General features: G+C 61.9%; 1 protein-coding gene across 1 annotated transcript in view; it reads right to left on the reverse strand.

Annotated features, from left to right (window-relative positions):
- Window positions 1–26,484, reverse strand: part of TSNARE1 (t-SNARE domain containing 1) — a 93,856-nt gene that overhangs the window by 2,211 nt on the left and 65,161 nt on the right. Inside the window, exons 10-12 of the mRNA XM_044914693.1 lie at window positions 19,797–19,955; window positions 8,454–8,526; window positions 6,670–7,125 (exon numbers count right to left, since the gene is read on the reverse strand). Coding sequence (XP_044770628.1) covers window positions 6,670–7,125; window positions 8,454–8,526; window positions 19,797–19,955 — 688 coding nt within the window. The remainder of the gene's footprint in view (window positions 1–6,669; window positions 7,126–8,453; window positions 8,527–19,796; window positions 19,956–26,484) is intronic.

Consider the following 26,484-nt stretch of genomic DNA (forward strand, 5'->3'; position numbering starts at 1 on the left):
CATCCATCCATTTACTCATACCTCCATCCATCCATCCTCCATTCACCCATCCATTCATCCATCCATCCTCCATCTGTCTACCCCTTTATCCATGGCTCTGTCCACCCATCCATCCATCATCCATCCATCCTCCATCCACCCACCCATTCATGATCCGTCCTCCATCCACCCATCTATCTTCTATCCATCCATCCACCCATCCATCACCTACCCATTTACTTACACCTCTGTCCACCCATCCATCTGTCCATCCTCCATCCACCCACCCATCATCCATCCATCCTCCATCCACCCATCTATTCACCCACACTTCTGTCTACCCATCCATCCATCAATCATCCATCTTCCATCCACCCAGCCATTTAGCTATGGCTCTGTCCACCCATCCATCCACTTCTGCCCACTCACCCATCCATCCATCCATCCATCCATCCTCCATCCACTCATCTATTTACCTATGCCTCTTATCTACCCATTCATCCATCCATCCATCCTCCACCCATCCACCCATCCGTCCACCCTCCATCCACCCAACCATTTATCTACGCCTCTGTCCACCCATCCATCCACACCTCTGTCCACTCACCCATCCATCCATCCATCCATCCATCCTCCATCCACCCATCTATTTACCTGTGCCTCTTGTCTACCCATCCATCCATCCATCCATGCCTCTGTCCACCCATCCATCCATCCTCCATCCACCTACCCATCTGTCCATCCTCCATCCACCCATCCATTTGCCCTCGCCTCTGCCCACCCACCCAATCATCCATCCTTCCATCCATCCAGGCACCTATCCATGGATCTCTGGGTCCACTCCTCCAGCAAGTGGATGTTCTAGGAGGCTGAGAGAGTGTACCAGAGTTTCCCCAAGGCAGCAGGAAAAGCCCTGGACATGAAATCCTAGAGCCTAGGGTCCAAAACCAGCTCTGCCTCTTGACAGCCATGCAGTTTTGGGAAACCCTTCTCTCCTCTGGACTTCCAATCCCCAGTGTCTGGCTGTAGGGATGTCTAATCCTTCCTCCTGTCAGGGTGTGGGGGGTACACTGGCCAACTTCCCAGGGAAAAACTGGACCTGAAACATGGGGCTGTGCCATGTCCTGTCTTGCTGGACACGTCCCAACATGCTGGTGGAGAGGAGTGGGAGGACATTCCTATGTGGCAGCAACTGTGGGCTTACCTCCTGGGTCTGAGCCTCGCTCACCTCACCTATGGCACAGGAGTTACTGCTTTGCAATGGAAATGGGGTAGTGATAGTGGGCAGGGTCCAATGAGCTCCCTGGGAATGGGACAGGGGAAGGGGTCTGAGCCTGATGAGGTGTCCGTGGACACAGGTGGCCACCCATGCAGCCTCCACCTCCTCCTGCTGCTGCTCCTCTTCCTCACTGTCACATCTTCCTTCTGTGCTCCTGGCATCTACCGATCCTTCCGACCTGGTGGCCCTGGATATGCATGGAGGCAGCCGCCCTGCGGACTTGTTGCTTCCCTCTCAAGATGCGGCTGTTGGTGAGGGCGACCGGCAGGCCCCGCCACTTGGAAGAGTTCCCATCAGAGAGGCCCAGCCCTGAGCTTCGGGCAAGTCTGTCTTGCTTGTCATTTGCAAACTGTACCTTCCACTCCGGGAGGACCAAGCTTGGCGGAGAGGTCCCAGGTGGAGGGCCTAGCTGCCCTCAGTGTGCTGTAAGGTGGCAGGGGCCATGGGCCAGGCAGTGAGCACCAAATTGACGTCAGCCTGCCTCTGCTCCCATCCTGCAGACAAGACCTTGGCGCAGCCTGTTTCTTCTCCCGGTGCAGCATTTGCCCATTCTCATGTGCAGCTGACCCTCCGTCACCCCGACTTTTCATACTGAGGGCCGTTGATGGAGAAGAGGGGAAGCCAACACAGCTTTGACTTCCCAGAGACCCCAGGGAATGAGGGCATCATCCCCTGGAACGCTCTGCCCTGCTCCTGCCCACCGCGGCCCCCACACAGTGCTCACACTCCTGACCTTGCCTGGGTGGTTCCTCCTTCGGCCTCTGAGCATGCTGTCCTTTCCACCAGGACAACTACTACCTGGCCTTCAAGATAGAGCATGCGCTCTCCCAGGAAACTCTCCCTGCCCCACCTCTCACTGGACCGGACCGTCCATCCCACCCTCCCCCTGGGATGCCCACTCATGGAGAGACAGGCTCTACGGTGTCCATCTCTGTGTGTCAGAGCCCAGCACGGAGCAGAGGGCTGGTGAGTGAGTAAGGAGTGAGCGGAGGATGGCTGCCCAGCCCTCCCTCCCAGCTGGACCTGGCCTGATCAGGTGCTCACGTGGCGGCGGCGGCGGCGGCGGGTTAGCACGGAGGCCCAGCCGTCAGTCCCCAGGGCTGCTCTAAGCCCCATCGCAAGCAAATAAAGGCCTGATATTTGCTCTCACTCCCTGAGCCAGCCAACTTGTCCCAAGCCAAGTTCTGATGGCTCCAAGAAGGAAGGGCCCACCACAGCCTCCAGACCAGAGCCAGGCCAGAGGCAGCCCTGAGCCACACAGGTGCTTGGGCAGCTGATGCAGGAGTAGGAGGGTCAGAGGAAGGGGACAGACACCACCAGACCCAGCTTGCCCTTCCGCGCAAAAGAGAAGCCACAGAGCTTTCTGGAAAGGCAGGCTGGTGAGTGTGCTCCCAGGCAACCACGGCTGTGCCCAGCACCCACGGCAGTGAGATGCCCCACGTGGTCCTGCTCACACTCATGACCCGTTCCGTGCCCTCCAGCCTCAGCAGGGGTGCAGACAGCAGGTGGTGGTGCGCAGCACCCTGGGTGCAGACCCCGCAGTCCTCTCTCTCCCCTCCCCTGCACCAGTCCCCCTTGACTCAGAGAAGATCCTGTGGGCGTGCCCCTCCCAAGTACTGGGCAGGGCCTAGGCCTCCCAGGGAGACAGGACAGAGGGGGCCGCGGGCCAGCCGTGCTGTCCCCTCATACTGACTTACTTGGTGCCGGCTGGCTCCAGCCAGGAGCTCGCTGGCCGCCTCTGTGTGCGAGGACGCAGCCTCAAGGCTGGCTTCAATACTATCTGCAAATCAAGACAACAGAAGGAATTACAGAGTGTGACCCTGAGGATACCCCAAGGGCGAGCCCCAGGGAGCCCAGGCCCAGAGGTGTGGGGGGTAGATGGCCACTGCCCCCCCCAGTGGTCACTAAGACCCCATGCTGGCTTCACTGGAAGCCCGGTGAGGAGTCCAGCCTCCAGAGAGGCAGAGGCTGCAGGGATGGGGCGCTGGGCCACGTGGCTGGCGTGGGCACTGGTCACCGAGCCATCAGGAGGTGCCCCTGGGGGCAAGGACAGCCCACTCAGGAAAGGGCCGAGGCCAGCCCGGAAAGAGGCCTGGCCCTGTTACTTCTCTGCACCCTTGGGCAGTCCTCCTGCTCCTGACCATGGCCCCTGCCTCGAAGAAAGGGACAGAGGCCGTCTCTGCAGGTCCCATGGAGCCACTAGAAGGACCATCCTGCCTGGGTCTGTGGTTGGGCGGCAGCGCACGCTGGCCCGTGGTCTCCAGACAGTGGCTGACCGGCTCAGGCTTCCATGTGGGGTCTCAGGCACGGGCCTGGTGGGGGTGTCAGCGGAGCCCTGATCAGTGCACCGGCAGCACAGCTGGCCCACCCTCATGAGGCCCAGAGCATCCCCAGGAAGCCAGAGCATTCCACTCCACGATGCCGGCAGTAAAAAGGCCGCCTTGTGAAAACGTGCCAGACCCACTCAGAACTCAAGGCTAGGCTGCGGGACACACAGAGCGATGGTGAGTTAAGACTGTGACATTCACCCGCAGTAGGAACTGGGTTTGAATCCAGGTGAAGGACACGTCTACACTGTGTCCTCTTCTACCGCCAGGGATCCTGGTAGCGCTAGATGGAGCAAGCCTGTGGCCACAGCAAGAGGCGCTCTCCCCGACGGCCAGCGGCCGATACTGCCAGCTACTGCGAACACACAGCTCCTGCTTCAAGCACAAGGAGACAGGACCCCAAACTCACAGGACTTCGGAGGCAGAGATAGTTCAATTCAAATCCTTCATCTCCCCTGGAGCACGACACGCCGGGGTGCCCCGGAGTGGAGCGGAGCGGCAGGCCCGAGGACCGCGGCAGAGAAGGCCCAGATGAACGCAGGCACCACCGGCGCACGGCGTGTCCCCTGCCCAGCGGATTGCTCTGAGGGGCTGTCTTCTCTGGGGTTCCCTCCCCCGCACCCAAAGCCCAGCCCCTCCATGTGGAGCCCCACTGGAAGCAGAGGAAGGAGGGCTTCACCCCTTCTCATGCTGGGGCACCCCTGCTTCTCCCCCATGTGCAGCGCTGACCCCCCAGTGTCCACCCAGGTCCCTGCTCAGGTGCCAGGGAGCCACGTCGCACCCCCAGGTCGTGGGCGGCAGCAGCCCCACCCTGCTCCCGCGGAGGGAAGAGACGGACGCACAGGGCAGGAGCAGCGGCTCCCACGCATGGGAAGACGGCAGGGTCTGGGCCAGTGCCGGGCGCTGGGGGTCACCCTCCTAGCTGGGTCCTGCCTCCGTCCAGCAACCGCACAGAGCCTGGGCTTTGCCGGCACTCTGCTTTCAGGCTCCGACAAAGCCCGAGTCTGGCCTGCACCGAGCACAGGCCCTGGCGACGCAAGCGATCCCACAGCCTAAGGCCACCTCAGACCAAGAATGAACATGCTCGGCCTGCAGAGCGCCCCCCAGATCAGACCCAATTCTGCCTTGGGCCACGGTACAAGCAGACCTGCCCCCCAGACCCAGCTCCCTCCCCGAGGGGCTGCCAGGCGGGCGGGCGGGCGGCAACCCACCACCTGGCCTGCACACCCTGACGCTTCGTCGGCCCTGAACCACCTCTGCTTCATCTTGAAGACCCCGAGCTGGTCAGGGGCAAATCTGCAGGTGCCCTCCACTCAACCCCAGGCCCTGCACAGGGGCTGCTCAGCGGGAGCTTGTCCTGCAGGGCCTCTGCTCCAGAGACTACGGGGCACCCAGACTCCGGGCCAGGCCTTGGGGGGCCAAAGAGAACCCCCTTCAGCACCACTCCCCAAACACTCACAGACAGCAGGGGGGTGCACCTCAAGGCACAGCCAGAGAACTGCCTATTCAGCCCCCCATGGAGGCCCCAAACTCTACCAACTGGCTATCCTCAGCCCGTGGCCGTGAGAGGCCCCTGCAGGCCTGACCCTGCCCAGGCGCCAGGCGAGCGTTGACCCAGACGGAGAAACTGGTGGGACCTGCGGCAGTAGTCTCTGCCACCCACCCCCCACTCCCCACCCCAAATCAGGTTTTGCAGCCGCCTCCCTGACCCATAGCTCAGCCCTGTCAGGGAGGTCTGGCCCCAGGCCACTCCCTCTCACTCGGTCACTCAGTGACAATCAGCACAGTCCCAGGACGGACACTCCCAGGAGGAGCTCACAGCACTAAGGAACCAGTCAGTTGGCTGCCTTGACGGAGGCAAGCCCAGGGGCTGCAGGGTCTAGGGAAGGGGGCGCCTGGCCCAGCAGGGCAGGCAGGGACGTCTGTGCTGGACTGGACCCCTCCATAACCCAGTTTGCTGAGCCAAGCACCAGTGACCTTCAAGAGCAACACAGCCACCAAATTCCTGCCCGGCTCCAGGGCTGGGGACTCGTGGGGTGGGCCTGGTGGGGGTGTCAGCCCTGCAGCGCCCCAAAACTGGGTCTGGCCCTGCCTGCAGGAGACTGTGCCAGCCTCCCCTGGCCTGCCAGGCTGGCCCTGTCCTGCACCGTCTCCCAGGCCCATGACCAAGGCCAGCCCGCAGGGAACGGCGCATCTGTACACATCTTCCGCCAGGCCCACTAGATGCTGTGCTGTAGCCATCCGCTGGGGCATCTGTGTGCAGGCTGAGTCCTGTGGTCCACGCTGTGGCCTTTGAGAGAGAGCTGGTCTTGCTCCAGGCTTCATCCCCAAGGGGCTTCCAGCAGCTCCTCAGGAAGCAAAGAGTCCATGTTGGCCGAGAGGAGGGGTGCGGCCGCTGCGGCAGACTGACCAGGACATTCAGAGGTGTCTTGAGGAAGAGGAGCGGCAGGAGGAGGCGCAGAAGGAGGTGGCACCAGGAGTCCAGGCCAGCACCACCCTGGAGGCCAGAGGTGGCCGTGTGCAGCGGGAAGACCCCACCAAGCACCTCATGCCTTCCTCACCAGACACAGAAACTTCCAGATAAGGGGGCCTATAGGCGGGCGCATGGGCTCAGAGTGGGGGGTCAGTGTGCCCTGGGAAGCTGAGAACCGCTGGACACTGCCCTGGTCTACTCTGGGGGCTGAGTGATCCCAGGGAAAAGGGCCCCCATAACGAGAGCACAGGAAGGGGTCAGGGTGGTCCCCCTCCCCCACACCAGGAGAGTGGCACCAGGTGGGGACAGGTGGGGGAGCATGGCCCCTTGTCCTCTGCTCCCTCAGCCTCTGGAGGCCCTTGGCTGTGCTACGTCATTGTGGGGGGACCCCCAGAAGGGCTCCCAGCTTGGGGCCAGGATGAGACTGACTCTGAGCCCTAGCTCCTCTGTTGCCCAGGTGGGTGGGCCCCTCGCGGACCCCAGGCTCCATTTCCCATCTACACGTGGGTGTTGGTCAGACCCACAGGCCCCCAGCCCTCCCCGAGGGTCCTGCTCCCTGGGGCCCTTCACTGGAACCCCAGCACAGAGGCAGGCCTAGGGGGCCCACTTACTTGGCAGGGGCTCGGCAGCCTGGCCCTCGCCTAGGGGGCCTGGGGCTGAGAAGGTCTCGGCCACCATGCGCTCGACAGGGGTAAGGATGAGGCCGGGGGCCCGTGGGCGCTCTGCCAGTTTCTTGCGCACCGCCCCTCGCAGGTCCCTCCACTTGTGCTTGAGGTCGCCCAGGTCCCTCCGGCAGTAGCCCAGCGCGTTCACCGCCTGCAGGATCTTGCTCCACACGCGGTGTTTCCGGGAGGGCGTGCCCCGCAGCGCCCCGAACAGCAGCGGGTGGTGGCGTGCCACCCTCTGCACCAGCACCTCCGTCTCCTGGGGGCTGAAGTTGGGCTTGCGCGTCTTGGTGCGGGAGTGGAGGCCCCGCCGCAGGGGCGCACAGCCCAGCCCGGGCAGCAGGGCCGTCACGGCTGGCTCTGGGCTGGAGCTCTGCCGGGACGTGTTGCTGCTGCCGGACCCTGGAAAGGCACCAGAGGCTGAGGGAGCAGGCAGAGGCCCGCGGCCAGCTGGGGAGCAGACGGGCCGGGCCGGGCCCAGCCGAGCACTGCCAGGCTCACAGCCTCCATGGTCCCTGCCGAGGGGCACACGGGCCCCTGCCCATCATCCATCACGGTTGGATCACCCACAGCAGCACACTGTGGGGTCCTGCGGTCTCAGCTGCTCTCAGCCCCAGGTGTCCCACTCCAGGTGCCCCAGGGTCCCCAGGCCCTGACCACGGTGGCCACAAGTCAGCCCTTGCCTCCCCCTCTTCCCCCCTGCACCTGGAGACGGCCCCTCCCCATCAGTCTGTCACTGGGACTGAGTGACCATCTGGGTGACATCTAGAGTGGACAAAACACTCTGCACACCCCGCCCGGAGACAGCCAGCCAGAGGTGGGAATGGCTGCAGCAGCCATGCTGAGGCCGACAGGGGCGCGAGGCAGGAGGACGTGCAGCCCAGGCAGGCAGGGGCCTGTGGAGACCAGCGCGAGGCATGCTGGGGCAGCCCACTGCACAGCCGCTGAGCACAGCCCTGCACGCAGCCCAGGCTCTGAGAAAGGGCGAAAGGCGAGTGTGCTGGACAGCAGCCCCGGGGTCCCTTCCTCTCCTGGGGGTGCAACACAGCCAGGGGGATGGCCAGGCTGCCCCGTGGGGAGCAGGATACACACGGACCTCAGAACCTTGGAACGGGGAGGGGGGCAGAGGCTGGCTGGGAGCTAACTGTGCTGGCCAGTGGCTCTGGTGCCAGAAGTCAGCCCCACGCTTCTGCACCAGAGAACCATGGTTCCTACACCGCCCACTCAGGGCTCCCAGGCCCTCGGGACAGCAGCAGAAGAACCATGTGGCCACCTGGGGTGGAGAGACCAGGCTGGGTGGGGCTGAGGTCTCATGTGGAGGGAACACAGAAACCAGGGACAGGGGCCTGCTCCAGGTGGCTCTGGGCTCCACATGTCCAGCCCTCTCTGCTGGGGCACCCACTGCAGCCTTGACCCCTCCCCCACCCAGGACAGTTTGTCCTCACCCTGGGGAGTCCTCTGATGGGACGAAGGCCCAGGGTGGGAGGCACAGAGGCCCAGACTCTTCAATGAGCAGAATGGGTGGGCCACCCTCTTGCATGAGCCTTCCCAACCCTGGCCTTCCTGAGGGGCTGGGGAGACCTGGGGACATGGAGTGGAGGGGCAGCAGAGGCTCAGACCTCCAGAACCACCCTGGCTCTCGTTCATCTAGGAGGCAGCCCTGCCTACACCTGGGGGAAAGGGTATGTGGTTGTGGGGCAGGTGGTTCAGAGGGTAGCACAGATACCCACCTATGGCATCCCCTTGCTCTGACACCATAGAGGCCAAGTCCTTGATGATCTGATTGACATCCAACAAGTCACTCTGTGGAAACAAGAAGATGGCCATTAGGTGCGATGGTCAAGGGCACAGCCATCAGGGAGTGCTAAGTGAAAGCCAAGAACCAGGAACAAGCCTGGGTCATGCCCCCACCAAGTCAGAGACAGGGCTGGGATCTGAACATTCTTACCTGATCCCAAGGCCAAACCCCAAGCTCCCTGGGTATCCCAGGGCTGTAAGCATCCTCACTGGGTACAGGGGACCCAAGGCTAGCCCTGGAGGGCTACAGTCAAGTGCAGGGCAGTGTTGCCAACACTGTCTGCACCTCCCACAGGCCTGTTGGTCCTGTAGACACCTCATTCCCCATACTTGCTTTGGGGCTCCTTGACTGAAAGGTGGTATCTTTCCCTCTCTGTACACCCAGCTCCTGGCACAAGCTAGCACACAGGTGCTGCTCAATAAATCCTGAGGGAGTGGGGTGGATGGACAGATGGTTGGACGGATGGTGGGTGGGTGGGTGGGTGGGTGGGTGGATGGTGGACGGGATGAGGGGTGGATGTATAGGTGGATGAATGGATGAATGGATAGGTAGATGAAAGGACAGTGGATGGGTGAATGGACGGATGGGTGGATGGATGGTGGATGGGTGGACAGGTGGATGAATTGATGGATGGACGGGTGGATGGATGGACAGGAAGATGAATGGATGGACAGATGAGTGGATGGATGTGTGGATGGGTAGAGACATGGATGGATGGATGGATGGATGGTGGATGGATGGGGATGGGTGGATAGGTGAATGAACTGATGGATGGATGGATGGACAAGAAGATGAATGGGTGGGTAGATGGATGGATGGATGGATGGATGGGTAGATGGGTAGATACATGGATGGATGGATGGATGGTGGATGGATGGATAATGGATAGGTGGTGAACGGTGGATAGATAGACAAATAGTGGATGGATGGGTGAACGGGTGGGTGGTTGGATGGATGGATGGATGGGTAGATGGTGGATGGATGCCAGTCCCACTGCCATGGAAAGACTGAGTGGCTTCATGAAGCTAGTGAACAGGGTAAGAAATAGATATTTGGACCAAGAGAATTTGGGGTATCCCATTTAAGCATATCTTGCATCCTCCATGTTGTTCAAATGTCTTATCTCCATTTGCCAGCAAAGCAGCAGTGATGCTTGTGAGGGACGTGGCCATATTCTTCACAGGCCACACGCCTGGAGCAATGCTGGGGGCACGTCACACAGCACCGTCGTACTTGGCAGCAGCCCTGAGGCCAGGTCACAACACCCATCTGACAGTAAAGGTTGTGGACACTCGAGAGGGTCCATGACCCCCAAGGCCTCCCAGAGAGAGGGAGGGTGGGACTGACACCTATGCCCACTGGCTCCAAGGCCACCCTTTTCTTGAATGCCACTTTGCAGGAGACAGCTCCTCCACTGGCCAGCCAGGTGACCCTGGGCAAGACCATTCACCTTGGGGACAGATTTCCTCATCTATCACATGAGCAAAACCAAAGCTTCCTCCCTGGGTGCCTGGCACGTGGGTTGAGCCCAAGTCAGGGAAGATTCCTTCATGCCAGTGAGGGAAGGTGTGGAGGGGCGGGGGCGTGAACCCCACCCCAGGCCCTCCCGCTCTGCAGCTCATTCTGGAACCTGGATCGATTTCCACAAGGGTCATTTCATCCACTGCAAAATATTACACGGAAATTCATTTTCTTTTTAGGAGTGTTCTGGGAAACGAAGCAATTAGCATGATCTTAAACCTACGTGTACTATCAATTGCAATTCAATTATGGGCTTAACCACGGTGCAGGGCAGATGGCCACTCTGCAGAAACAGGGCCCGTGGCTGGGAAGGTGGCGGCCCACAGGTGAGCCTGTGGGTCTCGTTTCTGGAGGACGGTAGCAGATGGGTGGGTGCTGGGTGGCCCTGGGCCCATTTCTGGGATCCCCGTCACCACAGCTTCCGGGTGAGGCCACCGGCTGGGGAGGCCAAGCCTAGGCTCCACCCTAAAGTTGAGATGTCAAGGTCACGAGATAAAGGCTGCAGGCTCAGCAGAGCCCCAGTCACACTGCCTCCCTGCCCAGATTTCCAGGTTTCTGCTCCAACCCTGTCAGAGGCTGGGCAGGGGACAGCCACGCCCAACCTCCAGCTTGGTCACCGAGGCCTCTCACAGGAGGCTCATCTGGGGGCCCCGAGCCTGGTCCTGGGTGCACTTGGACTCTGGGACTCTTAGGAGCCTTTCTAAGGTGACTCAGTCTCCCCATGCTATATGTGAGCACACCTACCAGTACCCCCACTTTGCAGACAGGGAAACCAAGTCACCGAGAGGTTAAGGGTCTCTCCCAAGGGTATGTGACTGACCAATGCTGGAGCCAGCAATCACAGCCGAGTTTGGGCTGGCCTACCCCGGGTCACTACCCAGCCAGGCCTCACCACTGCAGGGCACCCCGGCAGTCACGACACCCGGGCGTCAGTACATGGGGGGTCACCCAGCACAGCTGCCCACACCGGCAGGATTCATGGGCATGCACTCTGTCTCTTCCCACGGGCAGGGCGGCTGGGGGCCACGGCTGGCCTAGGGGCACAGCCACACTCAGCAAAGGACCGGGCAAGGAGGGGTGTTGTGGAGCAGGGGACCCAAGCCCAGTACCCTCCCAGGGGCCTGGGACTCTCACGCTGCCTGCCAGCGGAGGGGCAGCCACCATACTCCGTGGCGGCTGAGCTGGCTCGTCCCGGTCTGGCACAGCACTGACCCCAATAACCTGGGACAGCCGGGACAGAACACGGCGTCCCCAGTCTGGCTCACGTTCTGGACTTCGGGGAGGCCTCCCTGAAAGATGCAGCGGCCAAGGCAGTTTTCCAGCTTGCTGCCAATACATGGTACCATTGCTGCCAGCCGGCTTTACAAACATTCCCCGCCAGGGCCTGACCCCACCCCCCCCCCCCCCCCCCCCCCCCCCCCGGCAGGAGGTTTCTGCAGGAAGCAGTCCTCAAAACACCGCCAGGAGCCGGTGACAGCCCACACATGGGGTCCTGCCCAGAGTGGGACAGATGGAGCCAGGTGGGCCGCGCCCCAGACTTCCTGTCCACACCCAGCTGGCCCGGCAGGCCCCCTAGAGTGGGAACCACCTGGTCGGCTGGCGTGAGCGGAGATGCGCAGACGTCCACTTGGGCTCCGACTCCCAGGGCCCTCACTGCGCCGGAAGCAGCACTGCAGAGGAAGGGAGCCTTACGCAGGGTGACCCACCCTGGACCATGCTTCAGGGGCACCCACATCTCAGGGCTGCGCACCGGGAGCCTCCCACTCCCTGGGCTCCTGGCGGTCCAGGTCACCTGTCACACACACCCTTCTTTATTCCAGGCCTCCCTCTTTTCAAAATGCCCGACACGCAGACCACTGATCTTTGCCAGCCTCCGGGCTGACTGATGCTGCAGGAGTCCCCAGCAGACCGCCCTGAGGCCCTGCTTCACCCCCAAGATCCATGACCCATGACCCTCTCAGTCAGTGACACATAAACGCCATTTGTCTTCAACAGAAGCTCAGGCTGGACCCCTGGGAACAGCAACACTAAGAACCATCCCCCCCCTTTGGTGTTCTGGAAAATGCTTTCTGCAGAGAACCCCCTCTCCATGGGACTCTTCCCCCATGTGTGATGGACTCAAGGGCACCCCGCTGTTCACCCAGGACAAGAGCCCCTCACTCCCACTCTGTGCCTCCTACAAGGTGAGCAGAATGCTCATCCCCCTGACCTGTCAGGACGAAAGGCCTGGTAAACCACTTGGAGCTCAGTTCCTCTCCTCCCCAGGCCTGGACACCCCCTGACCCAGAGAGCTGTCACCCAGCCCTCAACCCTATGCAAGAGGACCCGTTTCCCAGCTCTTGGGGTGCTTGCACACCCTACCTTCCCAGCACTCTCCGTTTTGTAAGACATCCCCCATCATTTTGAATAGACTCTCCTTGCTCTAAACAGTTAAGCCGTGTTTGGGAGGAACGAAGGATGAGAGGGTGTCCCAAGGCCCCGCATGCTTCAGCTGGTCTCTGCCAGGTCCGAGGGCTGCAAGACTGTGGGCGGGAGGACAGGGATGCCACAAGGGGGCACACATGAGGGACCATCCTCGGGAGGGAAGCAGACTACGGGGAGGGGCTGGTGAGCTTGGGGCTGCAGACCCTGTCCAGACCCCCAGGCAGCAGCCTCCCGCAAGTCCCCACCCACAGCCCTGGCCCTCTGTGCCAGGGAGGAGCAGGGAGGTGGTGCTCCTTGGACGGGTCTTCACCCAGCTGTGCCTGGCTCTCGGGTGTGTGCCTCCTGCAAAACAGCTCCCAGGCCCTGGGACCTCCTGGGGGTGAGGGGTTTGTGTCTCATTCACCCCAGCATCCAATGGCCGTCTGCAGAATGGATGGGGCAACGAGACTAGGCCGGCTCTGGGGACAGAGCTGCCAATTTGCCAGGAGAGGGAGGGCCCAAGAGAAGAGGTGTGGACGGACAGCCTCAGCAGCAGGCAGCATGCAAAACAGGAACATCTCGGTGCAGGCCACTGGCAGGGACAGTGTCCCCCTAGTCACTGTGCCTGGACACCTGGGCATGCCTCGGCTCCGGGAGGAGGATGCCAAAGGCAGGTGGGGCCCAACTCCCGGGCACGCCTGGGGGATACGCCAGAGACGTGGGGCCCACCAGAAGCCTGGGTGGGAGCCACGTTCCGGCAGAAGCCCGGTCCTTGGTCCTGGAGGGGAGGGCTCGGAGCCAGGCTGGTCACGGGCCTGAAGGAAGGTGGGCCTGCACTGGGTGCCCAGAAGCCCCCCAGAGCTGCCCCAAGATGGCACCCTCCAGGGATGGCAGGCGGCACCAGCCGTGGTACCGGAAAGCGGGAGAGTGGGCGGCAGAGAGAGACTCAAAACACCTTCACTTAGTAAATAAATGTTTAAATCATGCGATTATTTTCCTGATGGCTTCTAAAACTAGCAATCGTTAAAAGCTCTCACAGAATCTTCGTTCTCCTCGACGGGCACCACGGAGTAACAACCTTGCACGGGACACAGTAACACCCCGATGGGTATGCGTGTGTGTGCACGCATGCACCTGTGTGTTCCCTTCACTTCCAGGACCAAAAAGAAAGAAAACACCGTGGCACTTTTTCTATTACACAAGCTCTTCTTATAATTAGGATCTTGGCAACCATCCACCCGTAACACGACTGTTCCAGTTAATGGAACGCCAAATTTCACTGATTTATTCACTTATTTATCGTCATCGGCCACATCAACCCCCACCGCCCGCATTCTGGCTGCACAGCGCCGGCCTCAGGGAGGGTAGCTGGGCCCCGGGGGCTCTGCCTGGCCTGGAGGCCCCTCCTGCCCCTCCTCATCCCCAGCCTCCTCCCTCCTGGGCCTGCCAGGCAGCTAATGTGCTGGGTCAAGCGACCCCCACTCCGGACCGGAGCACGGAGCGCCACCCTCCCAGGGGAGATCAGGTGAGGTGGGCTGCCCGGGCTGGGAGTGGACACACGACTCGGGCCCCAGCTCTGTCAGCCAGACCAGTGCCTGGCAAGCCTGCTACCTGCTGGCAATGGCTAGAAGCACGTGTCCATCTCATTCAACCTCCCCGGCCCCGGGCAGGCGAGGCACTGGCCCGCCCTCCAGGCAGGAAGAGCCAGCCTCAAGCAGGACTAGGTAAAGGGCCGTGGGTAGGCAGAGCTGGGCCCCATGGGCCAGCTCCTTCCATACCCAGCTCCTGGACTCTGCATACCTGGGTGACCGCTTGCACCCTTCCCCCACCTCCACCCCCCGGGGGGAGAGGCTGACGGAGAGGCAGGGGTCAGACACTGTCGCCCGCCAGCAGAGCCCAGTTCCTGAGTCAGGCAGCCTGGACTCACGTCCCCGCTCTGCCACACACAAGCTGCACGGCTGGGCCAAGTGGCGTGGCTTCTCTGAGCCTCCGCATCGTCTCGGATAAAATTGGAACACAGGAGTGCTCACTCTCGCAGAGCTTTTGTGAGGGCTGATAAAACGATGCATATAAATACAGGCAACAGAGCTCTCTGATTAAGTCACAGATCTGCTATAGAGTCCCTGCACGTAAAACTTACTCATCCCTCCACCCACCACCCATCCGGCTGGCCGGCCGGCCCCCGCGCATCCACCTACGCACCATGCATCCCTCCGTCCCCCATCCATCCACTCATCTGTCCTCCCCTCCATCCGTCTCCCAACCACCCGTCCCTCATCCTTCCATCCAGCCATGTGTTTGTGCAAACGACAGTCATCGATCGTCCAGATCGTGTCGTGTGTCCTCTGTGGTGTAGGAACACCACAATGACCACAACAGACAAGAGTCCCTGCCTCTGTGGGCTCCGTTCTCGCGAAGAGAAAAATCACAAGATCATCCATGACACGGTATGTCCGACAACGCAGAGGAGAAACTGGAATTTTAGACGGGCAACACCTGCGTCAAGACCTGAAGGTACAAAGCGGAAGGCAGTTGCTCGAGCGTTTGGAGGAAGAGGGTCCAGGCAGGAAGGCACCAGCGTGTTCAAAGAACCAGGACACCTGGCGGAAAGGGACCGAGGGAAGCGTGTGCCCCACGAAACGGTGCCGGGGGGCCTGGGAACCACCCCAACACACCGGCTGTGCTATTCCTAACAAGGCAGCCCGGCACGCCTCCACCTCCGTGACGGCCTTAACCAACGGGGCCGAGGCGAGGCCGCGGGGCGTCCAAGGCTGCGTCACAAAAGCACGCTGGATGCTCCACGTGAAGAAGCTGGGAAGAGCCTAGCACCGGGAGACAGGAGAGTCTTCCTTCCCCGAGAGAAGACCGGCCCCCGGAAGGGTCCCTCGCCGTTACTGTGTTGGCACCCGGACTCTCGGCCGACCTCAGCGCCCTGGTGACAGCAGGGTCTCCCGCTGGGGTGAACCCCTAGTCAGGAGTAGCCCACACCGGGCCTGGCAGGGTGTGAACTGGGGCTGTGAACTGGGGCATGGGCCTCGAGGAGCCCCCAGGGAGGGGTGAGGCAGGGGCTGCGGGGGCTGCTGTGAGCTATGCCCTGCCCCACCCACACCCACCAGGTCTGGCTCTGCCCAGGTGAGGCCCCTGCCAGGCAGTCCATCTCTGCGGCATACCGTCACCTGCAGGCTGACAAAGATTTTCGTGTTCCCTTAACCCTTTCAACATGGTCCTGCCTTACAGATAAACAAACTGAAGCTTCCAGAAGGAACCCCTCGGGGATCCCACGGCCAGGCAGTGGCATGGCTGGGGCTGGGACCCTGGGCCAGACCTCCACTTCCCCTCTGCGATCACGAGCTGCCCGAGGCCAGCTAGCCCCTCCCCACAAGGGACAAGGAAGCTCCCACTGCATCCACAGCAGCCCCTCCAGACTCCGCAGTGAGAACTGCCCTTCCTGCTGGAACCGGCTGGCTGCCCTGGTGGTGACAGGCGACACTGGACCACGGGCGGTCTTGGCCGCAGCTGTGAGGACAACGGACAAGCCACCTTCCTGGGGCAGCCTCATTCCCAGGAGAAAGAAGTGAGGGGTCTCCTTGCCCGCACCTTGGAGCATGAGGCCCTAGACACATACCTTCCACTCCTCTGGGAGGTGGGCACCTCCAGGACAGGGGACTCAACCGAGAGCTCCACAGGCAGCTTCCCACAGCCCACTACCTCAGGGTCCCCATTTCTGACACCCCACAGGACTAGGAAATGGGCTCAGAGAGGGGATCTGAGGCCGGAAGGGACGTGAGAGGCTGCGGCCCGGAGGGCTGGCTCTGCCCAGACTGGCCATGGCCTTGCTGTGTGTGCTCCGCTGTGGAGGGCACAGTATGAGGGTACACGACCGGTGGGAATGCGAAGTGGGGACTGCGCCCCGCAGGCCAGACTCCCGGGAGGCAGGGGCGAGGCCACAGAGAAGGAGAGGCTGGTCGGCCGTGCAGGCACAGCTGTGGTGGACAGACAGACCACCGAGGGGCAGCACACAGGCCTGGGGACAGAGCTGCCCACCTCCCGGCCACCTGCCAGCCCATGGTGGGGAGCGGCAGCAGCTCCTGGACGCAGCTTAAGCGGGTGCCTCAGTGGTCGGGCTTCCTCCCGCCCACGCCCAGTTAGAGTCCTAGCTCCCAGCGGGACAGAAACGGCCCTTCCCGCTTTATAGACAGGGCTGCAGGCCAGGAGGCTGCCAGCCATCAACACCCAGCCCCTGGGGGCCCTGGGAGGTGTGGGGTCACCCAGGTCATGGCCCACCGAGGATCAGTGTCAGGTGGTCAGTGTCAGCTGCCTCCAAATCAGAGGGAAGGAGAAGGAGCCCAGAGAGGCCAAGAGCTAGCTTGGTGGAAGGGGGCCATAACTCACGCCTCCTCTGCTCCCTGTCGGAGGGGCCCATCCTCTGGCTCCTGCATGCATGCTGTTCACCCTGGCCGGGCCCTCTGGATGCACCTCGCCCAGGAGGAGCCAGGGCTCAGGCCACATGGGCCCCAGCAGTGTGGCCTCCCCATCAGGAAGGGGGTGACGGTGTCCTGACAGCCTGTTCCTGGGACCAGCGTGCCTGGCCTGGCCCCCTCCACAGGTGCACGTCCCACTGGCAGGGGCTGTGCAGAGCCCACAGGCCGAGCATGGCCCTCCCCGGGGCGGTGAGCAGCTACCAAAGCAGCCAGGCACAGCCCTCCGTGGCCGGGTGTCCCCAGAGCTCCACCTGCACACAGTGCTTTCCCTCTCTAGTCTTCCCACGGAAACAAAGGAAGAGGCCCTCGTGCTTCGCGAGGCCACCAGCCCCGCCTGCAGGTTATGTGGGAGCCTGTCTGGGGCAGGGGTGTCAGGCCAGCCTCACCGCATGGCCCTGCGGCCCTCCTTCCCACACTCCACACGTGTGGGCAGCCCTGATGGGAGCCGGCCAGCATGCCCCAGGCCCACCGCTAGTACTCGGTGATGGGAGGGTGGAGCATCGTGGGGGCGCAGGAGGCCGGAAGTCAGGAGGAGGACCCCAGAGTCTAGGCCTGGGGTGGCTGTACTGATAAGGCTGTCTGTGAGCGGCCCTGGCCTGCAGGGCGGAGGGGAGCTGAGCTGGGTGGGACACAGGAGGACAGAAGGGCAGAGTGGGGCTAGGTAGGGTAGGGCTGAGCAGGCAGGGCAGGGCTGAGTGGGGAGGAGCTGGGCTGAGCTGGTGGGGTGGAGCTGGACAAGGTGGAGCTGTGTGGGCCCCGGGAGAGCTGAAGGGCAAGGCTGAGAAGGGCGGGGCACATGGAGCTGGGTGGGGCGGCGGTGGGCCGAGCAGGCTTGGGTGGGGCCGAGCAGGGTGGGGCCACCCGTCCCCAAAGCCAAGCAGGTCTGCAGGAGGAGGAGAAGCAGCCCAGCAGGATGGAAGCAAGGGGCGGAAGGACAGCGCCTGCGGCTCTGAGGGCCAGAGGTTTGGGCACAGCACCCCGCATGGGGGTCAGCATCTGTGGGGCTCAGGCCCCCATCCCACCCCTGGACAGCCACGCTGCCAAAAAGTGGGCCCAGGGCTGGACAGGCAGAGACCCACCTGGACAGTGAGCTGATGACCCTGCTGGCCATGAGCAACTCCCCCCGTGGGAGCCACGCAAGGATGAGAGGCTGCCTGTGGGGGTCCTCAGTGTCCGCAAGGAGGGCAGCGCCGTCAGGGGTGCAGGCCCCAGGCCTCTATTGCTGTGGTGGGGGCACTAGCCTCTCGTACAGTGCATTCAACCGCTTCCGTCAGGCCAGCAACGCAGGCAGGGCCCTGGGGATTGGGCCTGACACGTGATGGGGGGCCCCGGAACTGGTGGACGGACAGACAGTAACAGGCTAGCCGCCAGAGGTTGGGAGGGACAAAGGGGAGAACGTGGGGGGCAGACTGGGGGTGCTAAGAAGCTCCGTTCCACAGGGAAACTGCAGGTGGCGGCAGCGTGAGCCGCCCACGCATGTCCTGAGGCTGCTGCCCACACCGCTGTCCACTGTCCCCTGTAGCTCTGGGCAGCCCCCGAGCCCCCTGAGCAGCTGGGCTGCAGGCCAGCCCTGTGGGGGCCTGGGGCAGCCCACCTGTCCCCGGGACTCCAGCCTCTGCCCCCCCCATTCACACTGAGCAGCTCCGTCACCGAGGCCAGCTGCACAACTGGGGACAGACCCACGGGCAAGCCCGACCGCAGGTCCACATCACCCTCGTGCTGCACATGAGGACATCAGCTCCCCGTGAGGCTGGCCACAGTGGTACCCAGCTGACCCCCACTAGGCTCTGAGGGCCGAGAACAGACTGGCTGGATTCAGGCGGGTCCCACACTACCCCAGGTCCTAGGTGGGCCAGGGCCCCAGGCCCCTCCCTCTCGGCTGATGGGGCCAACCACCCCTGGTAAAGCCCACCCTCTGACTAGACACCACACAGAGAACCAGAGCAGGGCCCAGGCCTGGGCTGCCCGATGTGGGAGGAACCGCACTCACACAAGGGGCTCCTCGGAACCCCATCCTGCAGCTTCACCTTCAGAGGTGGACCCCACCTGGTACCAGGACAAGGCCCCATCCTCGAGCACAGGACCCCCCACCGCCCGGCTTCCCAACCTCTGCCCTTCTTCCCACCACCCACACGCAGTGTGCCAGAGGGGCTGTCAGGCCCTTCCTACAGGGACCTCAGTTCTTGAGCCAAAGAGGCAGATCTCCCTGCCTCTCGGGACCCCAGCACCCCATGTCTTCAGGGGCAACCATGCTTGGATCCCTTTCTCAGCTTCTGGTGGAAAGCTGGTCTTGCTGTAACAGAGAGGGCCGTAGGCGCGCGTGCATGCGTGCGTTTCGTCCTACTCTGGATGTCCCAGCAGAGGGGAGCAGCCCATCACCTTCCCCTTCGAGGAGCAGGACAGTGTGAAGGGGTGGGGGCTTCACGGAGGCAGTGGCCGAAGTGGGGAGGGGGCCCCAGAAGTAAGGCTGAACCCCGCCTCCCTGGCAGGGCATCCACCACCTTCCAGGGTGGGACAGCAAACATGGCAACAGGTCCTGCACCAGGGACTCAGTTTACCAACTTGCCCAGGTTCCTGTTTTTCTAGAAGAAGCTGCTTTCAGAGGACATGTGTCCAGAAACCCAGCCCCTGGAAGGAGCTCCAACTTCCCAGGCAGATGAGGAGACGGAGGCCCAGGGGGGAAGAGAATGCGCCCACAGGTACATGCGGCGGCTCGCGGGGGCTCACGGGGGCTCAGGGCCCACTGTTGGCAGAGCCAGCGTCCCGCCGCGTTCTCAGCACACTCCCAGTACCCAGGGACAAGAGGCCAGCGGTGCCGTCACTCGCACAATCACCCCCCCACACACACACTCACCAGGCCAGGTCCTCACCTCAATCTGCAGGATGGCCTCCTCACGCAGCCGGATGGCCCCCAGGTCCTCCTCTGTGATCTCCGGAAGCAGCGCCTGCTCCTGGCCCTGCCACATGCTGTCACCCCCATTAAAGATCTTTTCATCATCAGGCAGCTCAGCAAAAGGCGCCCGGGGACTCTGCTGACAATAGACACAGACCAGTTAGCGCAGGTGCGCCCAGCTGCCACCAGGCCCAGGCCACCGCTGCTCCCCGGGCTCACGGCAGGCAGCTCCCCGTCGGGGCTAAGGCTCGGCTCTGGGCACCAGGGGCCGCCAGGGGTCTGTAGGCCCCCCAGCCCATGCTCTTGGAGGGGAGAGGACCCACAGCCTGGGTTCTGCAGCCCTGACGGGCGCTGCAGCCATGAGGCCTCCAGCCGGCCATGCAGGGCTGCTGCAGGGATCAGGGTCCGGCAGACACCCAGAGCCCACCTCAGGCCATCCCAGGCCTGGCTTCAGGGCACACTCGGCAGCCCCCCACCCCACAGCCCTGCTGGAGCACAGACTCCTCGCATTCCCAGCTCTTGGTGATAACTCGACAAACGGCCCTTCGCACGTGGACACAAACTGCAGCTTCTCACAGGGCTGTGAGCCACTGGAAGTCCATTCTGGGGGCAGCCACAGGTCAGTCAGGGTCCAGCCGCCAGGCAGGGGCTGCGGAAACGGAGGCGTGGCCTCCTACACAGCAGGGCGCACACATCACCAGGGGCGGCGGGTCCTGCACATGGCCTCGTGGACACTGGGTCCCAGGAAAGGGGAGCCAGAGAGCTCTTTATGTCATCTCATTCTGTATTGATTGCTTTAATTTACCAAATTTTGGAATTCAGTAAAATGCAGCTTTTCCCTTCAATTAACGATTTGCTCACTGATGGGACTCTGAGTACAAGTGAGCAGACGCACAGGGGTGCCTGTGGGGGGCTGTCTCCACCCTTCGCACCCCCAGGGGTGAGGGAGTGCAGGAGGTGGGAATGGGTCCCACTGTGGAGTCCTGGCTTCACACGGAAAACATGCAACAGCAAAGACGACGATGTGCCCGCCTCAGCCCCTCCCCCCATCAGAAAGCCAGGCCCCAGCTCACAGCCCGCTCCCCACCCTCCCACCCCTAAGTCAGCCGAGCTGCGCTTCACGTCAGGGCTGGGGTGTGTGGGGGTGCGTACATACACGTGTGTACACGGGTGAGTGTGTAAGAGAAGGGACTCAAAGGGCCACTGGAGGATGGGCAGAGCCACCTGGCGACCCCATGCTCCTCACCTCCCAGTATGTCAAAGCTCCTTCCAGCCAGCTATCTCCAACAACCCCGAACACCCTGAAAAGGAGCACTGCGCCCATTTTACCAATGAGGACACTGAGGCCAAGAGGCCAAGGAATCCGCAACAGGCAGGATGTGAAGCTGGGACTCCAGGCTCCAATTCTGACACAGAGGAGTTCCAGGGTGAGAAGCGAAGAGGACCACATGCCGAGACCAGGGCTGAGGGAGGGGCCGGCCTGAGCCCCTGGCTGGAGCAGCTTCCTCCCCAGCTGACTCCGTCCCCCAAGCTGCACCCGGGCGTCCTCGGCTCCTCTCCTGCCCTCAGTCTGGCCTCAGGTGCTGACCCTGACCCAGCACCCTCCGCCTGCCCAGAGGTCGTGCCGGTACGAGAACAGACGGCAGGGTGCAGCCGCCACCCCCAATCACCCAATGCTCGAACCCTGGTCAAGCCCCCTCCGCGTGTCTGGGCAACGGGCTGGGACTGAAATGCAGGGCTGGCCATCTCTCACGGGACCTCCCTCCGTGTCCAGCACACTCCCCGCTGGGCAGCCCGGAAGGAGGCTTCAGAGGCTACCACCTGCCTCTTCTCTCCTTTCCCTTCATGACAAGCCCACCTTCCCACCCTCCTGTGCCACTTGGGGCCACAGGGCAGGGTGCTGGCCATGCCACGGCCCAGTATGGCCCCCACGGGCAGCCTTCAGAGGGCCTCAGCGGCGGGGAGAGCACCACCTTTCCGCACACTCTCTGGGCCCGTGCTGGCCCACACCATGCCAGGCCCGGGGGGTACAGTGGGCAGACGGTAAGAGCCCTGTGTCCCGATGGACTTGGTGGACACAGAAACCAACAAGTCACCCAAACAACCATTTCAGCAGTTTCGACAAAGGCCTGCAGAAGGCCCCGGTGGCCACGGGACGGCCACCACTGTGAGCCACGGCAGGGACAAGGTGGGAGGCCAGGTGCTCCTTCTCCGCAGCGTGGCTCACGACCTGTAAAGTGGGTACGCTCACGCTCAGGCAAAGAGGCCGACGGTGCGGGTCCACCAGGGGGAGCGGTGAGGCCCCCACTAACCCAGTTCTCCTCCAAAGCCGACGTTCTGCCCCCACACCACGCTACCACGGGAGGAAGCTCTTCCCCCATTTCCCCAGAGTCAGCAGAGGCCTTTACAGAAATAAAGACGTGGATACGTGAACATAAAATAAAAGATCTAAAAACTCTGTTGACGAGCGCTACTGGTCCAAGGTGGCAATTACCACCTCCCCTTCCCGGCGTGGGCGGGAGGAAGTGAGCGGTGCTGGAAGGCGGCAGCGGGAGGGGCTGCCATGGAGCGAGCACAGCTTCTGGACCAGCACCGCACTCTCTGGGCCTCAGTGTCCTCATCTGCAGAATGGACAAGGGCCCCACATCCCCAGGTGCTCACCACACAGCTGCGCCGCTGGTCTGACCTGTCCCGCATCCCTTTCGGGCACTGCCGGGCACCCTCGCTCCCACCAAAAGGGACCGAGCGGGGGTCTCCTCACTAAGCACTCACACCTGGGCCCAGACGCAAGGCCCAGGGCCCAACCCTCACTGGCTGCCAGCCTGGCAAGTTCCCTGGCTTCCCCCAGCCCTGTCCACCCTCGGCATGGCACTGAGACCCCCGCCCCAGAGTCCGGGAAGGGAGCGAGCAGAATGAAACACCTCGCTGCATCAGCAGGTGCACATGAAGATGACATGCCGGCGGAAGCAGGAGGGGAGCCGTGAGGGACCGTGCTGCCCCTGGTGCAGGCACCCGCCCCCAGGGGCCCGTCCCACGCCAGGCCACACAGCCACCCGCTCCACCGGGGACACTGCCTGGGCATGGCGCTCGGGAAGCTTCCCGGGTACACCTGACAATCCCCGAGGGCCCCCTGTCTGTACACCTGGGGACAGAAACGCAGGAAGGCTCACCGCAAGCACGAGCCCTGAGAGAAGGAACTGGAAAAACCACCACAACGCCTACAGACCAGCAGGCAGAAGCGCTCAGACACGGGGTGACAGACATGCCCAGGACACTACACGTAACCTGCCCTGGACTCTGGGGCCCGTGGAAGCAGCCTGACAGCTGGGAGCAAAAGGTGCCTGCACACTACACAGGTATGGCCAGCCCACCCCCCAGGAGCACGCAACAAGCTAGGGCAGCAGGACACGGCTTGGACACCTGGTCTCCTGGCAGGATCGGAAAGCGCCCCTTTATTCTCCGCACAAAGGCCCAGTTTGGGATTAGGGTTTGCTGGCAAGGCGCTGGGCCGGGGCGGGGGGGCAGCCGTGTGGCGGCTCTCCAGCACAAGAGGCGGCCAACAAAGCCGGCTTTCTCCTCCCTCCAAGGCCGCGGTTTGGGTCCCACTCTGTACGGAAGAAACCCACCAACCAGCGCGACTGCCGGACCGCGGGGCTGAGAGCAGTTTCCCGTGAGAAGAGCTGAGGCGGGGAGGGTGCGCAGCGGGCCCCCTGGGTTCTCAGGGGCTCTGGGAAACAGGCCGCTTTCTCGCGCACTCCGACCCCAGGCTCCGCGCAGGAACATCCATGACCCTGGTGGGAGGGCAGGGGTCAGGGCGCGAGCCGGTCACGGGCTTGGGAAAACTGCTTCTGTGGAGCAGCCCAAGGCTGGTCATCAATCTCTCCAAATAATAAATGACACTGTTTGTTGACTGGTGGAAGTTTCTGGAGACTCGTCAAAGCCCAGAATGTCAGAAGTAGCATGACTAGAGCGATCTGTCCCCCGACACCCACGTGAAATAACAGCACTGGGGCCCAGACGCCAGGGGCACCCCACCCTGTGCCCGGCGGGGAAGTACGACAGGAGTCCCAGCAAACACAGGAAGATGAAGCATGTCTTTCCCACCATGGCCGCAAACACACGGAGCTCTGGCAGAAACCTACGCTGAGCCGGCCGATGGCAGCGCACACCGCAGACCGTCCCCACTGAGGGGCAGGAGCCAGCCCAGACACACACGGCGCTGCCCCCTGGCTGGGCCTGACCGGGTCTGAGACTGACCGTGGACCGGCCCGGAGGGCTGACCTGCTCATGGCCACGGCCGGCACTCGGCTCCGGTGGGAGAAGGTGGGCGGTGGGCGCCCCACCCGCCGCCAGGACCGCCAGCCTGCAGACAGCAGCTCCGAAGTCTGCGAGATCAGTGTCACAACCACCCCTGTGTGGAACAGGATGACACGTCATCTTACTGTTCACAGTTTGCAGAATTCCTGGAAATACCCTCCTCTTCCATAATTCTCAGAAACACTGCTGACCATCCTCTTCCTTCTTAAAAAATGTGGCTGAAACACAACACATCTTTGGTCCAGAAATCAGAAGTGCACAGGTCTGAATTCTTACCAAGAAAAGACTTCAGGCAGGACATGGAACATCACCAGGACCCCAGATGCGCCCCTGCAGCCCCCCAGCCATCATGCTGCCCCCAACCAAGGGAAACACTGTCTGGCTTCTAACCCTGCCCATTACTTTGGCCGGGGTTTGCCCTCCCTCCTCTCTGGTTTCAGGCTTCTTTGGCTCAACACTCTGTTTGAGATCACACAGTGGGCCTGCTGGCGACTTCAGGTGAACGCACACGTGCATCCCCACCGGCCATGCGCTTGGGGAGGGACTGCAAGGTCGCAGGAAAGAGAACACATGAATCCAGGAAGTGTTTCAGGGCCCAGAGGGTGGCGTCCGCCAGCTCCCATCGGCATAGGCTTCCGGCTGCCCCACAGCCTCCCGGCACTCTGGAGGCTGACTGCGCGGAGTACTCTGGTGTGTGCAAGGGGGCGGGCAGTGACCGAGCCCCATGGGCTCCTTCGGCCTGCTTCAGATGACGCCTGCTGAGCACACGTTCGTGTGCTTGCCGGCCATGCGGACGTCCCCTTTTGTGACATGCCTAAGGCTCTTGCCCTTTCATGGTTTTGAAATGAGTTGTCTGCCTCTTACTGATTTCTTAGAGATCTTCACATATTACGGACATCAGTCCTTTCCAGACATGCGTACGTGAACACCTTCTTTCACACTGATTTTCACTCCCTTAAGGGTGTGTTAATTTAAGGAAGTCAAGTTGATCTGCTTTATACTTGGTACGTTTTCATCTGTGTAAGAAATGTCTGCTCACCATAAAGATGTGAAGACAGACTCCTATGGTATCTTCTAGAAGCTTCATTGCCTTATCTTTCACATGTAGGTCCATGTTCCAGCCGAAGTGCTTCTTGCACGTGGGGGGCGGGTTGCGGTAAAGGACCTGCTGGCCATGGCAGTCTTGTGCATGCGCCCTCCTGGCCCCTCTCAGCCACATAAGAATGGACCACGGCCTGGAGCACTTTCTCACCAAGAGACAGAGCCTTCACAGCCGTGCCAGGCTTGCTGGCTCGTAAGACAACGTCTTTCCCTGTTTCAGACTCGATGCAGACTTCTTTGTTCGGCGAAAGCACGTGCATCCCATGGCACCTGGCCAAGCCCACTGCTGTGTCTGTCCCCTGCGCGGAGGGGACAGGGTCCTTCTGCTCTAGGACGGGGGAGGCGTGCAAGCCAATGGCCCTGCATCAACCGCCAGGAGGGACCCACTGGCCACAGGGGACCATGCCCACCGCGCGAGCGGATCTTGCTGGCTCTTCTCTTCACGGGGACTGAATGCACGGTTTCCCTGGCTACTCCAACACCGAGATGCAAAGCTAGGGGTGTCTGGCCTTGGACTTGTCATTTGCTCAACAGGATCCTTTTTCCCAGCTCAAACCCTGGCCAACCCAGCATCAAGCCCTGAACAGACCCTCCACTCCCTAGTGCACGGCAGCACCCTTGCTCAAATAGCTGTTCGAAGGCTTCTTCCTAGTCCCGATGCCATTCCAAACGGGGTCACTTTCTAAGTTTCGTTGCACACTGTCTTCTGCTAGCACACAGTGCTTCCTTGTATACTGACCCTGTTACCACCGCTTATTAGCTCTAAGTTCACTGCAGACTCATCCACATCTTCCAGTAATACTGTCACGCGGTCTCTGATGGGGCTTCTTCCTCCCCAGGCCTCCATACGCCTCTCACTTCTGTGTCGTGTCTCAGGGCACTGGACACGCCCTCCAGGGCGGTGGGGAAGAGAACGGTGCTAGACCCGCGTCACGTCCTGGGTCTCAGGAGGAAGCTTCCAACGTCTCAGCAGTAAGGGTGGCACTTAACTGTAGGGCTTCTGAAGACGCCCACCTCAGGTTGAAGGCACTCGTATCCACCAGCTGAGAGTGCTGCTCCCCACCCTCGGTGGTGCTCTTCTCTCCCTATTGGGACAACCCAGTAGATTCTCTTACTTTATGAACACGGCGGCTTTCATGGGCTATTTCCAAACGTAAACCAACTCCATACCCCCAGAATAAGCCCCACTTTGTAACGATGTATTACCTTTTTACGTACTACTAGATCTAGCCTTTTAGTGATTTGGT

This window comes from Neomonachus schauinslandi, chromosome 4 (assembly GCF_002201575.2).
Source record: "Neomonachus schauinslandi chromosome 4, ASM220157v2, whole genome shotgun sequence".
In the NCBI taxonomy this organism is placed as follows: Eukaryota; Metazoa; Chordata; class Mammalia; order Carnivora; family Phocidae; genus Neomonachus; species Neomonachus schauinslandi.